Source organism: Saccostrea echinata, unplaced genomic scaffold, assembly GCF_033153115.1.
Source record: "Saccostrea echinata isolate AGI-Se365-2 ecotype Australia unplaced genomic scaffold, CSIRO_AGI_Sech_v1 ptg000030l, whole genome shotgun sequence".
NCBI lineage: Eukaryota > Metazoa > Mollusca > Bivalvia > Ostreida > Ostreidae > Saccostrea > Saccostrea echinata.
The window spans coordinates 19,339,876-19,355,778 of record NW_026889779.1 but is presented as its reverse complement, the minus strand read 5'-3'; the positions used below and the strand labels follow the sequence as shown (position 1 = coordinate 19,355,778).

Sequence of the window (15,903 nt, the reverse complement as noted above, 5' to 3'; positions counted from 1 at the left end):
CAGTGAGCATAAGCGAATCAGATTTAAGTACACGTGCAAGCACATGATTTCGAAAATTACCATATACATGTACAAAATCTGATAGAATGCCATAATAAAAGTTCCATTTTAAATTTCAAAGACTTTCACTGGAAACAGAAAGTTTCAACAACATTAATATTCAGCAATTAATCAGAAATCAGCACGCGTGTATGCATGTCCTCATGTTCATTTCTGATTATTGAATAATGTAGAAGGGCAGACCACCAAAAATACTTTTACATTCTATGGTAACATGTTGGAGAATGTCAAAAAATTTAATTATTTGAGGATTGTATTTTCACGTTCAGGTTCATTATGTAAAGCTAAAAAACCATTTGTTTCAAGAAGCACAAAAGGCAATGTATGGTGTGATACGTAAGATTAGATAATTTAACTTACCCTTTGAATGTCAACTGGATTTGTTTGATAAAATAGTGTTAACCGTTATATTATACGGTTTTGAAATATGGGGCTCCGAAAATCTTGATATTATTGAACGAGTACAATTCATGCGCGGATCTAGAGGGGGGGGGGTGGAGGGGTCCTGACCCCCACCCCCACCCCCTGGAATTTGCCTAGTTATAAAAAGTATATACTGAAGCAAAGAAAAAATGACTTTGGACCCCCCTAGAAAACGTGGACCCCACCATCACTACCACGAAATAGGCGTTTTTCACGTTTGGGAAATAGATTTTGCGTTTTTCTTTTTTTGCTTGTCAAGAGCCTGGGATGGACCCCCCCGCCCTGGAAAAAAAATCATGGATCCGCGCCTGCAATTAAATTTCTTTAACATATCTTGAATTTGAAAAGTAGCACCCCAAGTTATATGATTTATGGTGAAACCGGGCGGTTTCCTTTATATATTTAGATTTATACTTTAGAGTTATAACATACTGGGCAAAACCTGTGTATGGAAAAGAAAAAAAGTTGTGTAGAATTGTTTATTTGTTTCTGATCAAATTTGATAAAGGTGAAGTAGTAAACCCCTGGATTTTATTTGTTCAAAGTATTTTTGACAACTATATGGTATGAGCAAGCTTTTCATAATGTAAAAAGGGATAACTGCAACCATCAAACAAAGGTTAAAAGATCAATATATTCAAAAGTGGAATAGTGAAGTTGGGAATCTTCAAAAACTGTAAATTACAGAATTTATAAAACCAATATTGAGTGTGAAAAATATTTATCTCTGTTATCAGGTAAATTTAGGAAAACTCTTGTTAAATTTAGAACAACAAATCGCCATCTCTGAATAGAAAAAGGCAGATGGAACTGTACACAAAGAAAAGAACGACTTTGTAAATTTGTGCGATAAAAAAGATAGGAGATGAAAATCACTATATTTCAGAATGTTTTTGTTTGTTTGTTTGTTTTACCTCCCTTTCGAGAATTTTCACTCATATTGAGACGCCACCACTTGTCGGTGGAGGGCTGCAAATTTTAGACCTATACTCGGCACTCAGGCCATTGAGCAGTGAGGGATCTTTTTCGTGTCAGCACCTACTGTGACACGAGACCTCGGTTCGTACGGTCTAGTCCGAAGGACCGGTCTCCACGTCCCGCAGTGGGATTCGAACCCGCCACATAAGGATCAACTCCCTACTCCGAGGTTATAGCGCAAACTCTCTAACCACTGCCCCACACGGGCACCTAATTTAGAAGGTAATGCAATAAGAAAAAATATTGAGTCAGAAAAATTTTTTGTAAACCAAACATGAAATTTTGTGATATGTGCTCAAAGTATGTTGAAATCTTTAAAAAGTGTGTACATTTATTACTGAAATTAATTGTTTGGTCTCTTCTCCCTCTAGCTAGACTTGACTCACACTTCTTGCTTAATCCATTGTATTATATGTATATATGTTTGTTTGTTTTTTTTTTTGTTTTTTTTTTTTTGTTTTTTGTACTTCGTGTACCATTTACATGATCTTGAGAGAATAAACTAAACTAAGCTAAGATTAAATGGAACTCATGTTACTTCTAAAATTAACATTTTATTTTCTACCACGGAGCATACTTTTCAAATTAACAGCATTGTAACGTCAAAAACATAACGTAACGAGTTTCCCCAAAATACTCTCCCTATACATTTCACAAACAGTCTGACGCCATAACCCCCCCCCCCCCAAAAAAAAAAAAAACTATACCACTTGACATTTAGTTTGCTAAAAATTGTTTCAGTAGAATGTTTTTGTCAGTATTTTCAATTTTTTTAATCGCGTAACTCTGTTTTCACAAGATCTGCAACAGTAAAGCGCCCATCTCTCCTCCCATGATGTTATTAATAAAAGTTTAATCCGAATTTCCCTCATAAATCGTTTATCGTCTGATACAGATTCTTTAATACCCAAAACCACCTTGAATAGTTACACACAATATGCTTACTTTTGACATATTTTCTGATTCCTCCAACACTTCTCAATTTATTCTGGAGTTTTCCAGAGTGCAACACAAAATTGTATCGTTAGTCGCTGCAAAATATTAGGTCACAATAAGAAATAATATAGGAACTCTCACTATGAAAGTCTAGATTTGTTTTTCGTTTTTGTGCCATTTTACAGAGAAATATGGAGATAACGAACAGAGATATGATTATCAAGAGCATTTTGTGTACATGTAAATTACAACCGGGTATGCTCTGTGATCCCATTTTCGCAGTAGTAGCTTTATATTTTTAATACGATGGAAATATACCAGAATATATTTGAAGCTTTAAATTCAAACTATTCGAATTTATTGAATTTATTGTTAAAACAGATCTAACAAATTGAATATAATATGACGTTAAGAAAAAAAAAAGATTTGACATAAGTCCGCTCACTTTCCGAACAGTCATCGTACATGTATCTGTGCACTTAATATTTAAAATTTATAAAACGGTAAACATTACCATGAATACAGACGAAATAATTTTTTTTTTCAAAGATATCTTTTTCATTTACTGTCCAGCCAGTCTTTTTGAAACTTAAAGGCTTATTCTTTTCATCAAGTTAAACCGGTTTCTGGAAAGAAAATTGTATCGCTTTGAAAAACGTTTTTACTGTTCGATGGAAAAAAAAATGAGTTTTTCATTTTTAATTTGATATTTTTATTTCAAACCGCATAATATTGTTGTGAATGTGTCTCCCTAAGTTTATAAGATGCTGTTGCCATGGACACAAAAATGGTGAATTTTCTGAAATTAATTTTTTTAAAAGTAGTACATGTAGTTGCTTTCTCTGCTTTTCAACTTCAATATTGTCTTCACCTCGGGGTGGCATACATGATATTTTTTGCAATAGAAAATGTTTTAGTTTCCATTTTCTTATTTTGTTTTAAATAAACAATACATCGAATTAAAATGCCAAATTTTACCGATTGTCAGGTGCTTTGCACGTCAATTCTAATCTTAGTCAAAAATCATAAAATATAACACAATTAAAGTCTAACCAAAAATGATGCTTAATATCAAACGCCGCATAAGGTGAGTATTAAACATGCAATGATTTAAGAATGCAGGTTCCAACTGGGAATAATATAGTAAGGGACAAATACAATGTCTTTGGCCTGAGTTCATGGGACCACGGTTAAATATACAGAATATTTTGTTGTTAAACAGATTATCGACTTAATCATTGTGAGACAAAGTGAAAAAAAAATGATCCAAGAGTTTTTTTACTTACAAACAATTTTGGATTTTGTTGATTGAAAAATGGGAAAGGAGTTGATAAAATAATTCCCGGACTACTTCCATCATCATTGCGTTCCATTTCTGTGTCTCCTGTGTCATTTCCAAAGGGGAAAAGTTCATTTAAAGTCAAACTTAGGGTAGCTGGAACGAAGATACAAAGGTGAACAATGATCCAAATGATCTGCATATTTTTTGACATGATTTAATCTTTGCTCCCTTTAACTACTGTATTTACATGGTATAACAAGCAATGTACATATATATTTATACCTGTGTATATGTGCAAATTTGATAACATTTATCCGGTACGAAATACGCATGCGTCAGTTTCTTTCGAAAGCTCTTGTCTCAGTCGATATAGGATTGCGTATTAAAAACCTTTAATTTTGTTTTATGCATTCTGTTCGAAAACTTATTCAGAAGTCAGAAATACAATTCCAACACCTTTATAATAACGCAGTATCTAAACTTTGAACATTCTGAATCTGATACCCGACAATCACAGTGACATTATTTGTCATTGTTATTTAATTCCTCCAGAATCCATTAAAAATTACATCATTTTACTTTTGCCATTTTAATTGCATTTCATGTTTAATTATTTCCATACAAGGTGTTTATTTCCCAAATTATCTGAAACCCTTGTCAATGTTCTGTATAACGTGTCTGAAGATTTATTCTTTGTACAAATAGTAAATCATACTATATGTATTGATAAAATTATACTTCAAGTAATATCAAAAGGCCTATGGACCACAACGTTATTTCTTCCTTTCAAAGAAATAACGTAAGACTTAAAGTCTTTCCTTTGGCTTTAAAGTCCATAGTTTTTAAACAATTTAAGTTATGTTACTCGTCAGATTTTGTAAAAAGTTTTGTCAGAACCTCTAACTTCATAATTATTTATTACATTACAATTTTTATAACATATTTGAATTAAATAATTTAAATTATACAATATTCAATTTAAATCTTCTCACAAAAATCGTACAGAAACAAGGTTTATGGTGGACTATTTCTTCTGGTGGAAAATTCTTCAAATCTACACATTTTTAAAATTAATCTAATATCTTGGAACTTGAGCCATACATATTTTTACTCAGAGAATGTTTTTCTTTATTATATGCTAGGAATATTAAATATAGCTTTCAATGATTATTTTTAGAATGAATTTTACACATTTACTCAGCAGATCCCCCCCCCCCCCAAAAAAAAAAGGAAAATAAGAAGAAAAAAAATTATGTAATGAAGAAGTCAAGATAAAATTTTCATTGTTTTTTTTGCCTGAAAATCGCATATTTTGACCAATATCTCAAAATAATCAACATCTGTTTTAAAACATTTGCAAAATTGATAAAGAGTATGGAGTGCGTTTGAGTAAAGTATTAAAAAGCTTATTAGAGAATTCATGTATTTTCACTATAATCATATACAGCCTCGCCTTAATATTAGAAAATTTCATCCTGGGACATTGAATTTCACAAATTCTGGAAGAGGCACACGCAGTTCGTCTGCTAAATACCCAGAAGCAGAAAAGATTTTCAAAGGATTAATGCATTTTCAATATGTCATAATAGAGCCCCACCCTAACACCAGAAGGCCTTGAATTTCTTAATTTTGGTACAGTGCTCAAAGTGGACGACGGCCGAAAACAGATATCAAAAGCTAGGTCACCTGAGTGATTCAGGTAACTTAAAATGATAGATAGAACTATGAACAATGAATCCTGGGGAATAATATCATGTTTCAATGTCCCAATGTAAAACTATTTTTAAAAATGCTAGCATATTTTGCTGAAAAAGAATTACTATTTATAACACTCACTTGGATTAAATGTCACATATGACGAGGAACACATCTATTGAAATTGTTACAGGGCTCTGATCATTTAAGAATTTCTGTTTTAAAACACAATCCTTTACTGGATCAAGCAATGCAATATGGAAAGCAAACCCCAAACTACAGTCTTCCACGGGTTTACAATTACACTTGTCAGTTTTTGAATAAAGGAAATTAATGTCATTTACATAGGAGGGTGAAAATAGTAATTTATTGCAAAATTTAGACGATTTACCTGATATTTTCGAACTGATGCTAGCTGTAAAAGATATAAATTATCAAGATGCTGTTTGTTCTTTGATGCATGTAATAGTAATACTTTGATAAATCAAGTAAAACAATACCGAATATATTAGTTCTACCCATCAAAGAAGCAAATGTAAGCTGACATTAAAAAAACAATTTTTAATCATATTGTCTTCTCTGAGAGATTTTAACTTTAGTAAATAAACTCTATAAACTTAAAAGTAGTCACATTGCAGAGTTTATTTAAAAAGTTAAATCTGTCGGAAAGGACAATATGTTAGTGATGTGTTTCAGAAGAGGGTAATAAGAATACAAAACATTTTCAATTTTTGGTCATGCACTACATGTAGTTCTGCAAAACTATGTACAGACTAACTGAGTTATACACTTTAACGATAAAAGTTGAACTGATTTAAGGGTTTGGTTTTGTGTTCATCCAAGTGAAACTCGTATGAAATAAAAATCTCAATATCTTAATAAATACTTCTTGCTTACTTTTGAAAACTGACCTATGACACCTTCCATGGGAAAGCTATCTTCACATGTATGCAGTTTGGTTGTCACTTGCAGTGCCATGCAGCAATAATGTGCATATTACACTTGCAGGACTGCACAGCTACAGGTCTAACAAAACAATAACATGACATTTGTTGTATATGTGCAGATAGTTGAACGTCATGGGTACAACTATTTGTTTCGTTCCTAGCAATTCTGTGCGTACTTTTTCCATAACTGTCTGTTTTTCATCAACTAGGCATGTCCGCCATGCGAAATCTGTGGGCTGCCATTCCGGTATTGAAACCAACTGACTATTTCTGTAATCTGATGTCTCTAGTACCCCAATTACACAAAGCAATTAGAGAGATATCTCGTAAAACATCTCCAGCTATTAGAATGTTTCAATCTAAATGATTAATATTGTTTATTATAAAAGTAACATCGATGTTTACATCATATCAGGGAATGCTCCGTCTTTGATTTTACAATGGACGAGATAAATTAATACGCGCCCAGTTTTAGCAGTTCCGACTGAAGTTAACGTCTGTTATTTCTTTTGCAGGTAAGGTTATTAATTACCTTTGATCAAATAAGCATATTGATCCTACAAATGTAGGACAGTGTCATATAATATTGAAAAATATTGCACGAAAATTAAGAACTATATTCACTCAGCGTAGTTTATTTCTGAGGTCTGTCATGCGATATTCGGCTAAAGTGAAAGTAGCAGCTGGTAAGTCGATTTTTTGTGTTTATTGTGAATTTTGAGTCTTATCTCAGATATACGATATAACTCCTAGTATCAGTAATACATTTTGAGTACGACAACGCCTGCGATCTGATGCACATCAATTTTAAAAAGGTTGAACGTTATACAAAGGATCTGAGAATTTCCACGTGTTTCTTGCAGACCACAATTTGGTAGCGGGCAATATTTAAGGTTCCTCTAATAAATGTTACTATGTTTCAAAATACTAAAAGTATTCGTCATTGTATCAAAATATAGTTCAGTCAAAAACAGGGTTTAAAATACTATGAGTAGAGTAAATAACTAAATTTTGTTTTCATTAATGAGCGATTTTTGTGTAAGATCCTTCATTGAGCCTCAGACACACCAAGTTAAATGTCCAATGACGGCTAAGTGAAGTGGCTCTACGTAGTGCACATATATGGTAAATCAGTTGTGTTATTTGTAAATCAAAATTTTGATACTCAAATTTTATTGCTTTTTTGTTTTACTTTTTGTAAAAGACATGCAAGTATTAATTATTAATTATTTATATAAATAATATTCACATAAGTTTGTACTTTGTATACAAACCATCATTTTGGTCTTGGTCCTTCTAATTTGCAGATTAGTGCAGTATGTAGTTCTCATGGGGAAAAGTAAATTAAACGATAAAAATTTTTAGGATGTCAACTTAATTTGCTTATTGCTCGATATGTAAATTGTTCATCAAATGAAGAGTGCAGCGAAATTGAAAAATAGCTTTTTTTTTAAAGATGAAAATTGCATAAAGTATTAATAATAAATATTTATTCTCTAGTTGAAATGGTTAAGGTTGAAAACTTGAATTTCTGCAACTCCATTGGTTTCATTAAAAAGGGAGTATAATAAGGGGGGTCTTACCTGATCTTAAGTTACCATTGAGCATGCTGAATCAAATGCTACCAAGCATGTTTATTTTTAATTGAATGTTCATTTTATGAAAGTCTTTCGTATGCTCAATCAGACTTAGGTTGTTGGTTGCACTTGCAAGGAAGAGAGAAGGGGGGTGGGGGGTTAAATCTTGGTATTGATCCATAAATACCATAATATTCTTGTAGAAACCTCTAAGATTTTTCTATAAAATTAAAAAAAAAAAATGAATGTACATGTAGCCACCACTTTATATCTAAGGTTATTATTATTTTCTTTTGAGGACCTGTATTTTAATGGTACAGGCAAACCTTGTTATTTCTATCCTGAAGGGACCTGAATAAAAAAAATCGAGAAATTTGGTATAGTTTGACACATTGAGGTTAAAATGCTTTAAAAAAATGGAAGAGACTTTCAATGAAATATGAAGACAACAAACAATAATAAAAATCAAATTGAAATTCACATTTATTGATGTTGGAGAGATTGAAGCAAAACTCTATTGTTATAATGTCTCAGAGAAAAAAAGTTTTATCGGAAACAGTTTCAGGAAATAAATACCATCCAGTAAAAAAAATGACACCCTTCAACATTTTCAACAAAGATTAATATTAATATCTAGATTTAAAAGAATTGTTTTTGAACTTTTTTCCTAAAATTTATTATAACTATGTTTACCATGTTTACAGAATGCCTTAATTAACTAATGTTTCACAAAAAAGAACACTGCTCAGATATTTTCTCTGAACTGCCAATTTCTGCATTTCATGTGATACCTGTGTTGGAGCCCTCCCAAAAACCTCCCCTGTAAAGTAAGTTTTTTATCATAATGAAATGATTCTGTAAATTTAATAGACATGTGTATAAGGGTATAAGGTAGGTGTTATAATCACAGTGAGCTGACTAGTCATTTTCATTTTGTATGATTGGATTCAGATGCTATTCTATGTGTGCAGAATGAAAGAATGTACAATTTTTATGATGAGAAATATATATGCTGTTGGATGAAAAGAAAGATCCTTTTTAAGTGAATGTTGTGTATGTGTCCATCACATTGTCTCAAGCCATGGTTGGAGTCCACCTACAACTCTCTCCTACCTGAGGCTGCTTGAGCGAATAAAGTATCGTTATCATGAATAATCAAACCTTATGTGTGATGTCACGTTATAAACCAATAAAAGTAATTGTTTATATTGCAGTTGACTTTAACGATAAAAAAAAATGTTAGGTAAACACTGAAAAAAGAAAAGCACATCAGAGGTTATTTTTAAATAATTAAAAACTTCAATCTCTTTTGGAAGGAACTGTTTCTGATCATCTTCTTGTAGCTTACTAAAACACATATGTCATCATATCAGGTTTTTAAAATTCTGCCATCAAATCCTTACCTTGTCATTTAACCTTCAGATTTTGCACCGATACTTGTCATCTACTTCCCAAGACAGGATGACATGACCATCACTTGGGTTTACCTTGATCTTATTTATGGTTGACCTCTTTGTATACAGATTAGACTCATTTATCTCTGTATGGATTAAACTACTCTGATCTACACTAATTGTAAATTAAAATAAGATATATTCAATGCAACAATCAGTGCTAACCAACATTTACAATGTGACCATCATTGCTGAGGGATGTGTAGCCTTTGACCCTGAAATTTACATGTCTATCTTTGCATGCTTTTTACTTAGTCATGATGTAAAGATTTGACTTTCAATTCAAGTTCCTTCTTTGAGAGTGATCAACAGTATTGTTTTTTTAGTGGTATCATGGTATGTTATACCGGTAAATTATTTATATTTAATATTTTACAGATTTCAAAGTTAAGGAGATCATTCAAATGACAGAGGTTTTGGTCCATGTTGGTTTGTCTCAACAGTTAATCTTTTGGAAAGCAGTGTTGGAGAAAATATCAGCACAAGTGAAGACTGTGATTTAGTTTCATATGATATGACTTCAGAAAGTTAATATTTTTGATTTCATGGTTGTATGAACAAATGCATTGACCTTTCCAAATATAATTGAAAAAGAACATATGATTACCAAACAAAAATACATATTTGAACTTTCCATGAGTTTACAGTGAAGAAACATTTTGGGATCTCGATACAGGATATTATAATAAAGTTTTATCTAATTTATTGTTTAGTGCATTAAATGCAAAAAATGTTTTAAAGTCACTCTTGTGAAACCCATGCTAAGAACACAGATCTCAAATATCTTAGAGAATCTTTAAAGAAACTTTCACAAAAATTAGTCAAACTTGCATATACTGGTTAACATGTTAAAAGAAATATAATATCCTGGAAGTGATTAAGAATAAAAAAAGTTCATCCTTTTCTTTTGTTCTTCTTGGTGACTTTTTTTACAATAATAAGACATTTTACATTTTAGCTCATCTGAGCAGAGGCTGTATTGAACTTTTCTGATCAAAGAGTCTCTGGTGTTTGTCCATCTGTCATCCATAAAAATTAAACCATAAAATAGGGTATCAAAGTTTGATATGGGAATCGATAGGAAAAAATCACCCTTTAATGAACAACAAGGTAATGATTTACTCATAATGTATGCAAGCATCCTCAAGTAGTGAAAATTCAAGTTGGTCTAAATCATGGACCAGACTTAATGTTATAATAATATTAAGATATTCCCTATTTGTATTTTTTTTCTTTTTTTTTTCTTCTTCAAATAAATCTGAGATCAGATTTTATATATAAATTGGTAATAGCATGTGTGCATGTGGAGAGAAAAAAAAACAACTTTAGAAAACATATAAGCCATGTTAGCCATATTGATAATTAAATATCCTCATGTTGTGGAATCAGTTTTGGATTAGAAGTGGCCTTATGACCCTAGGCTGGCCATGGGGCCACAATATTAGCTCAAATTTGTTTTTATGAGAATTAAGGGGGATAAGAATGTCTTAGAAATCTGAAGAACACCAAGGTGACTCAAGTGAACGTTGTGGGCCAGGCCTCTTATTTAAATTGCACACTTTCATTCCCCCTGCAGATTTTTAATTTCTTATTTGTCATATTTTTTAAGGAAAAAATTATTTTTCTAACATTAATTTCCCTGTGTTTTGTACACACCATAGATTAATACTTTAGATACATCTGGGCTTTCATATAAAGTGCTATTTTTAGATCAACAGTGAGTCTCTTTAATTCTATTTTTAACACATTACCATGTGGTTGGGACTACTTTCATGGCTAACATTTTCTTGTTTGACTAACAAGTATGCATTTAAAGAATTGTACCTATTGTAGTGAGTTTACATTTAAAACAAAGGTTCTTCACAAATAGTTGTAGCCACTTAATTGGTTTAACTATTTCATATTTTTTGGGATTTTTTGGTGCACTACTAAAACCTGTGGCTGCGCAGTCCTGCAGGTGTATTGTGCACTTGATAGCTGCAAACTGCTGCAAGTGTCAATTAAGCTGCATATACCCGGAGATTGTTTTCATTATGAAGATGACACGGACCAGTTTTCAAGTGTTAGCAAGGCTTAATTTTTGAGATATTAAGGTTTTTATATTTAGTGAGTCTCATTTGGCTGCACACAAAACCAAACCCTTAATTTGACTCGCACATTTTGACCAGAAAAGTACGGAAGCGTATTAGTGCCACATTGTAATTTTTATGTTGCCTTTTCCAACTTTAATCCAACTACTGTATACAGGGTTATTTTCGACCAGTGTTATTTTCGCCATTTCAAACTTGCAAACAATTTTGCCCCTTTTAAAATTCGCCCTGTCGCAATTCTGTTTTAGAAATTATACTATGTTCTTTGAATTTGTCCCGTTTCAAATTCGCCCACCTGTGAATAGGACAAAAGGTGCGAAAATAAAAACATTTCCTTGCATACAGTATAAAGTTGGTAAATCCAATTTTAAAGTTGGAGATTGAGTACTGCTATATGTATAGATAGTGTCTCATGTATTGCTTTGCACAGACATTTGTACATATACAATACCAGAGTTACTAAAATAGAGACCTTGATACATGTATTGATCTTTAACCTCCTTTTCAAAAGTGTTCATAATGCCAAAACACATCATATTTTTTCTAATCATGAGAGATATAGCATACATGTACATACTATTTTTCGTAATACTCTCTGAAAATCATCAGAGCTGCAGTTCATTCGACTTAGCCTAATTTCAAGAATCTTCCGAGCCATTAATTTAATAGACGTGTATCTTTTGAAGTCTGAGAAAAAGGTTTTGATAATTAGCGTATGAATTGTGTGCGTATGATCTCAAAATAATGCACTTTCAAACAATATCATATACATAGATTTTTTAGTCCAACACGTGATTTATAATAAATAGTAAAAAAATTCACCATACTTAATTACTATATATACTTTCTCTGCCTTCTTACATAGTAAAATTTGATGGTTTTTAACTACATGTAAAATGAAATTGTATTAATAATTGATTTCAGTGAAAGTGATTTTTTTTCTTATTGAAATGTCGAGCGTGAAAAATTAAGTTAAAAAAAGTAAGTTTTAAGATGATGGCATTTATCAATTGTTTACTACACATGCACGTAGTATCTTCTCTTTTTTTTTTTTGAAAAAAAAGGGGGGGGGGCAGCCAGAAAAAAAATTGACAACTTATCTGAAAAAAATGTTTGCCAAGAAAAAAAAAGAGAAAAAAAAGTAATTGCCCAAAGTCTACAAATCTTTTTACGGGGAGGGGGATGGGGTGAATTTTTTTTTTTTTAATTTGAAAAAATTACATCCATATCGTGTATATTTGGCAAGTTTATTAAGCAGCCAAACAGCATTTAAGTGATTTCTCGAAAAATAACAAAGTAGTTCCTAGTGTGCAATGTTTACTTTAAATGTTATACTTTAATACGAGGGGTGATCAAAAAGTTCTATCTCTATATTTACAAAACCACAATTCAGATCAGAATGAAATTTGGCACACATATAGTCATACAAATGTTCTATAAATAACAAATGTTAAATAATTTTTTGCTCCGTGTTTGTGACGTCACAATGTGAAAATGACGTCAATATGTAGGTCACTTGTGACAAAAAATGGTTGACTCAGTCGTACTCGAGCAACGAACGGCTGAAAAGTTTAACGTATATCTTAGAAATTCTTTTGCAGTAGAAGATGATAATTTGTACAAGGTTTATGAAGACAAAAGACTTACCAGACGTTCAATCATTAATTGGATTGATTGTTTTAGTGAAGGCGGGGAGATGGTTAAAAATGATGTTTGTTCTGTTCCCCCAGCGAAAGCAAACCGGGGAAAAGACGTGTTCTTAGCTGAGCAATTTGTTATAAAACATCGTCAAGTTACAATAAGAAAAATGGTTGAATATCTTAGCAATACTATAATCATTAAATCCCCAGAATATCGTTTACTTTAGACTTTAAACATATAAGATATGATAAAAAGAATGCGCCCATACTTTATCCACATTTGATAAACGACGCTCCCGAGACTGAGAACTCGGGTTGTGATGGGTCAGCATACTAATTGTGGGAAGGGATATCCTTATCCACCCATCCTATTGCCGAGATTTGGCCATTTCTGACAGATGGACTGTTCTTGTTATGAAAAATAACTTGCACGGTAAGAAATATAAGACTTGGAAAAATCTCTTAGCTTCTTTGAACAGACTGCTACGGAGCATGTCACGTGACTGCCTGGATCACGTGATTCGCGCATGGGCAGAACAATGGCAGATGTGCATTAAAATCGGAGAGGACTACTTTAAAAAATAATAAACACTGAAACCTCATTTTATGTCTTTTAAGAAAGTTATTCAATTAGTTCGCGAACTTTTTGATCACCCCTCGTATATAAAAGAATTCACAATTTAATTTTATGAACAAGTTTAAAAAAACTTTCAACTTTCACCCTTGAATTGTAGATATTACGATTTGCGTTCAATTGTATTGACACGCAAAATTGAATAAAAAAAATTAATAAAAAGCAAACAAAGACCCCCCCCCCCCAAAAAAAAAAAATAAATAAAAAATAAAAACCACGTACTGATCCTCTTGACAGAATGTTATAATAGTCATTATGATACACGGGGGTCTTTTGCAAGGAAATCCAAAGAAAATGTTATGAAAAAAAAATCATTTAGGCCTATAGCTCTTTTTGTTTTTTTAAAAAGCTTTGAGTAAAAAATTGTGAGAAATTGTCGTATGAATACAAAAGTGGTATAGGAGGTCAAACCTTTATATAGACAAGATATCATGTGGCATAAATGGTACTATACCTCTATACGACAATATTGATACTAGTATTCATACTTCTTACATTAAAAATGGTCTCCTGTACCTTTAATATAGAATTTTTCATTAGTGGACAATAGGGTAGGTCGTGAATGATAAACTTTTATTAACGGTCAGGATTCTGACCACTATTGCAACTTTATAAATGGTCAGTCATATTGTATCATTCATGGCCGTAGGAACCGGGGGTGGTGGGTGGGGTGGGGCGTGCCCCCAATAATATTGCCGATATATAGAATACTATAGAAAACATACCTACTATATGCTTGTACCCCCCCCCCCAATAATAACGTTTGATGACTTTTTTTTTGTTTGTTAAGGAATTTTGGTAGTCGATAGTGCCCCCCCCCCCCCAACTGAAAATGTATGGTTGTGCCCCCTCAAAGTGACATTGCTTCCTAGGGGCCTGTCATTATTGGTTACTATAACGCATCCTATGTTGATAAGATTTGACAGGGACCTGATCCCACCAGTGGAATTCCCAGGGGTTCGTGTTTTATGCCCTGTTCACAGATATGTATTGTTTATATAGATTTTTTTAGATCGATTATTGTTCGTGATTTTCACCTTTCAGACGTTTCCGCTGTAATAGATAGGGAAAATAATAAACAAATCAATCTATACATATTAGAGAAAATATATGTTTAAATCTATTACATGTAGCAATGTCGATATGGTATGGCAAACACCATGCAATAACCACTAAAATTCTGTATGAACACGACTGGCAAAGCGAATAAAACATAATCAAAACACATAAATTAAAAAAAAATCGTATTATTTAGCAAAGCAACTATACATGATGTGTAGCTTGAATGTATGGTATTAAACACATACTTATCTCTACTTAATATTTTTTTTTAGAAGTTTGATTGTCAAAATCATAATCCTACTTTCACAGTTTCTTTGTTACTTTAAACATATTTTATTGAACAAATCAATAAGGATTGGGCAACAGGCAAAATCTATGCACACCCTCTCCTTGTATAACAGGTCAAGACAAAGACAATTATAAATAATAATACTTGTAAATGACAATGGACATAAATGATAATAAAAAATAAAGATTCCCAATCAAGTATTATGCATCAGTATTATAAAAAAGAAAAGATGTTGACCCCCTAATTGTATACAAATTATTTACATACTGTTCCAGCTTTAATATAAATATTGTTAAAAACTAAACATTTAACAATAAGCCCAGAAATAATCCTGGAAGCTTCTATCTGAACCTTTTCAAGCAATTCTGCATTACTTTGTGTATAATTATCCCACACAATGTCTGCATATTCTAAAATTGACCTTATGAAAACAAAAGAAATTTTTATTAGTGAATTTCTATCTTTACTATATTTCAATAACCTAAGTATATTCAATCTTTTACATGCCAAGTTTCTTTATTCACTTTTGTGTTGAATTGTTAATGTTATGAAAGGATTCTTTTTTTAATTTTTTTTTTATCATTGACTGTTTGATTACAATAACTGTCCCATATATGGGTAATGAAAAATAAACTACTTTTTAATGCTTCCAATTAAATAAATGAATTATCAGAATTGTTTATGTTCATTGAACATTTTACGGACTTAATTTAAAGCCAAAAGACGTCTTTAATTTGATATAAAATGTTTGTTTCCCTTTGTGGGATGAGAAAATAGCATTAAAAGGTCAAACCACTTTTACATGTATGTATATTAATTTCTGTGTTTCTTTACCC

At 31.9% G+C, this 15,903-nt stretch overlaps 1 protein-coding gene across 1 annotated transcript in view; it reads right to left on the bottom strand.

Annotated features, from left to right (window-relative positions):
- LOC133196913 (mucin-4-like) overlaps window positions 1–7,929 on the bottom strand; it is a 32,701-nt gene extending 24,772 nt beyond the window's left edge. The window contains exons 1-2 of the mRNA XM_061332759.1: window positions 7,905–7,929; window positions 3,684–3,832 (exon numbers count right to left, since the gene is read on the bottom strand). Of these exons, the coding sequence (XP_061188743.1) occupies window positions 3,684–3,832; window positions 7,905–7,929 (174 nt within the window). The remainder of the gene's footprint in view (window positions 1–3,683; window positions 3,833–7,904) is intronic.
- Between the last annotated feature and the right edge of the window lie 7,974 nt (window positions 7,930–15,903).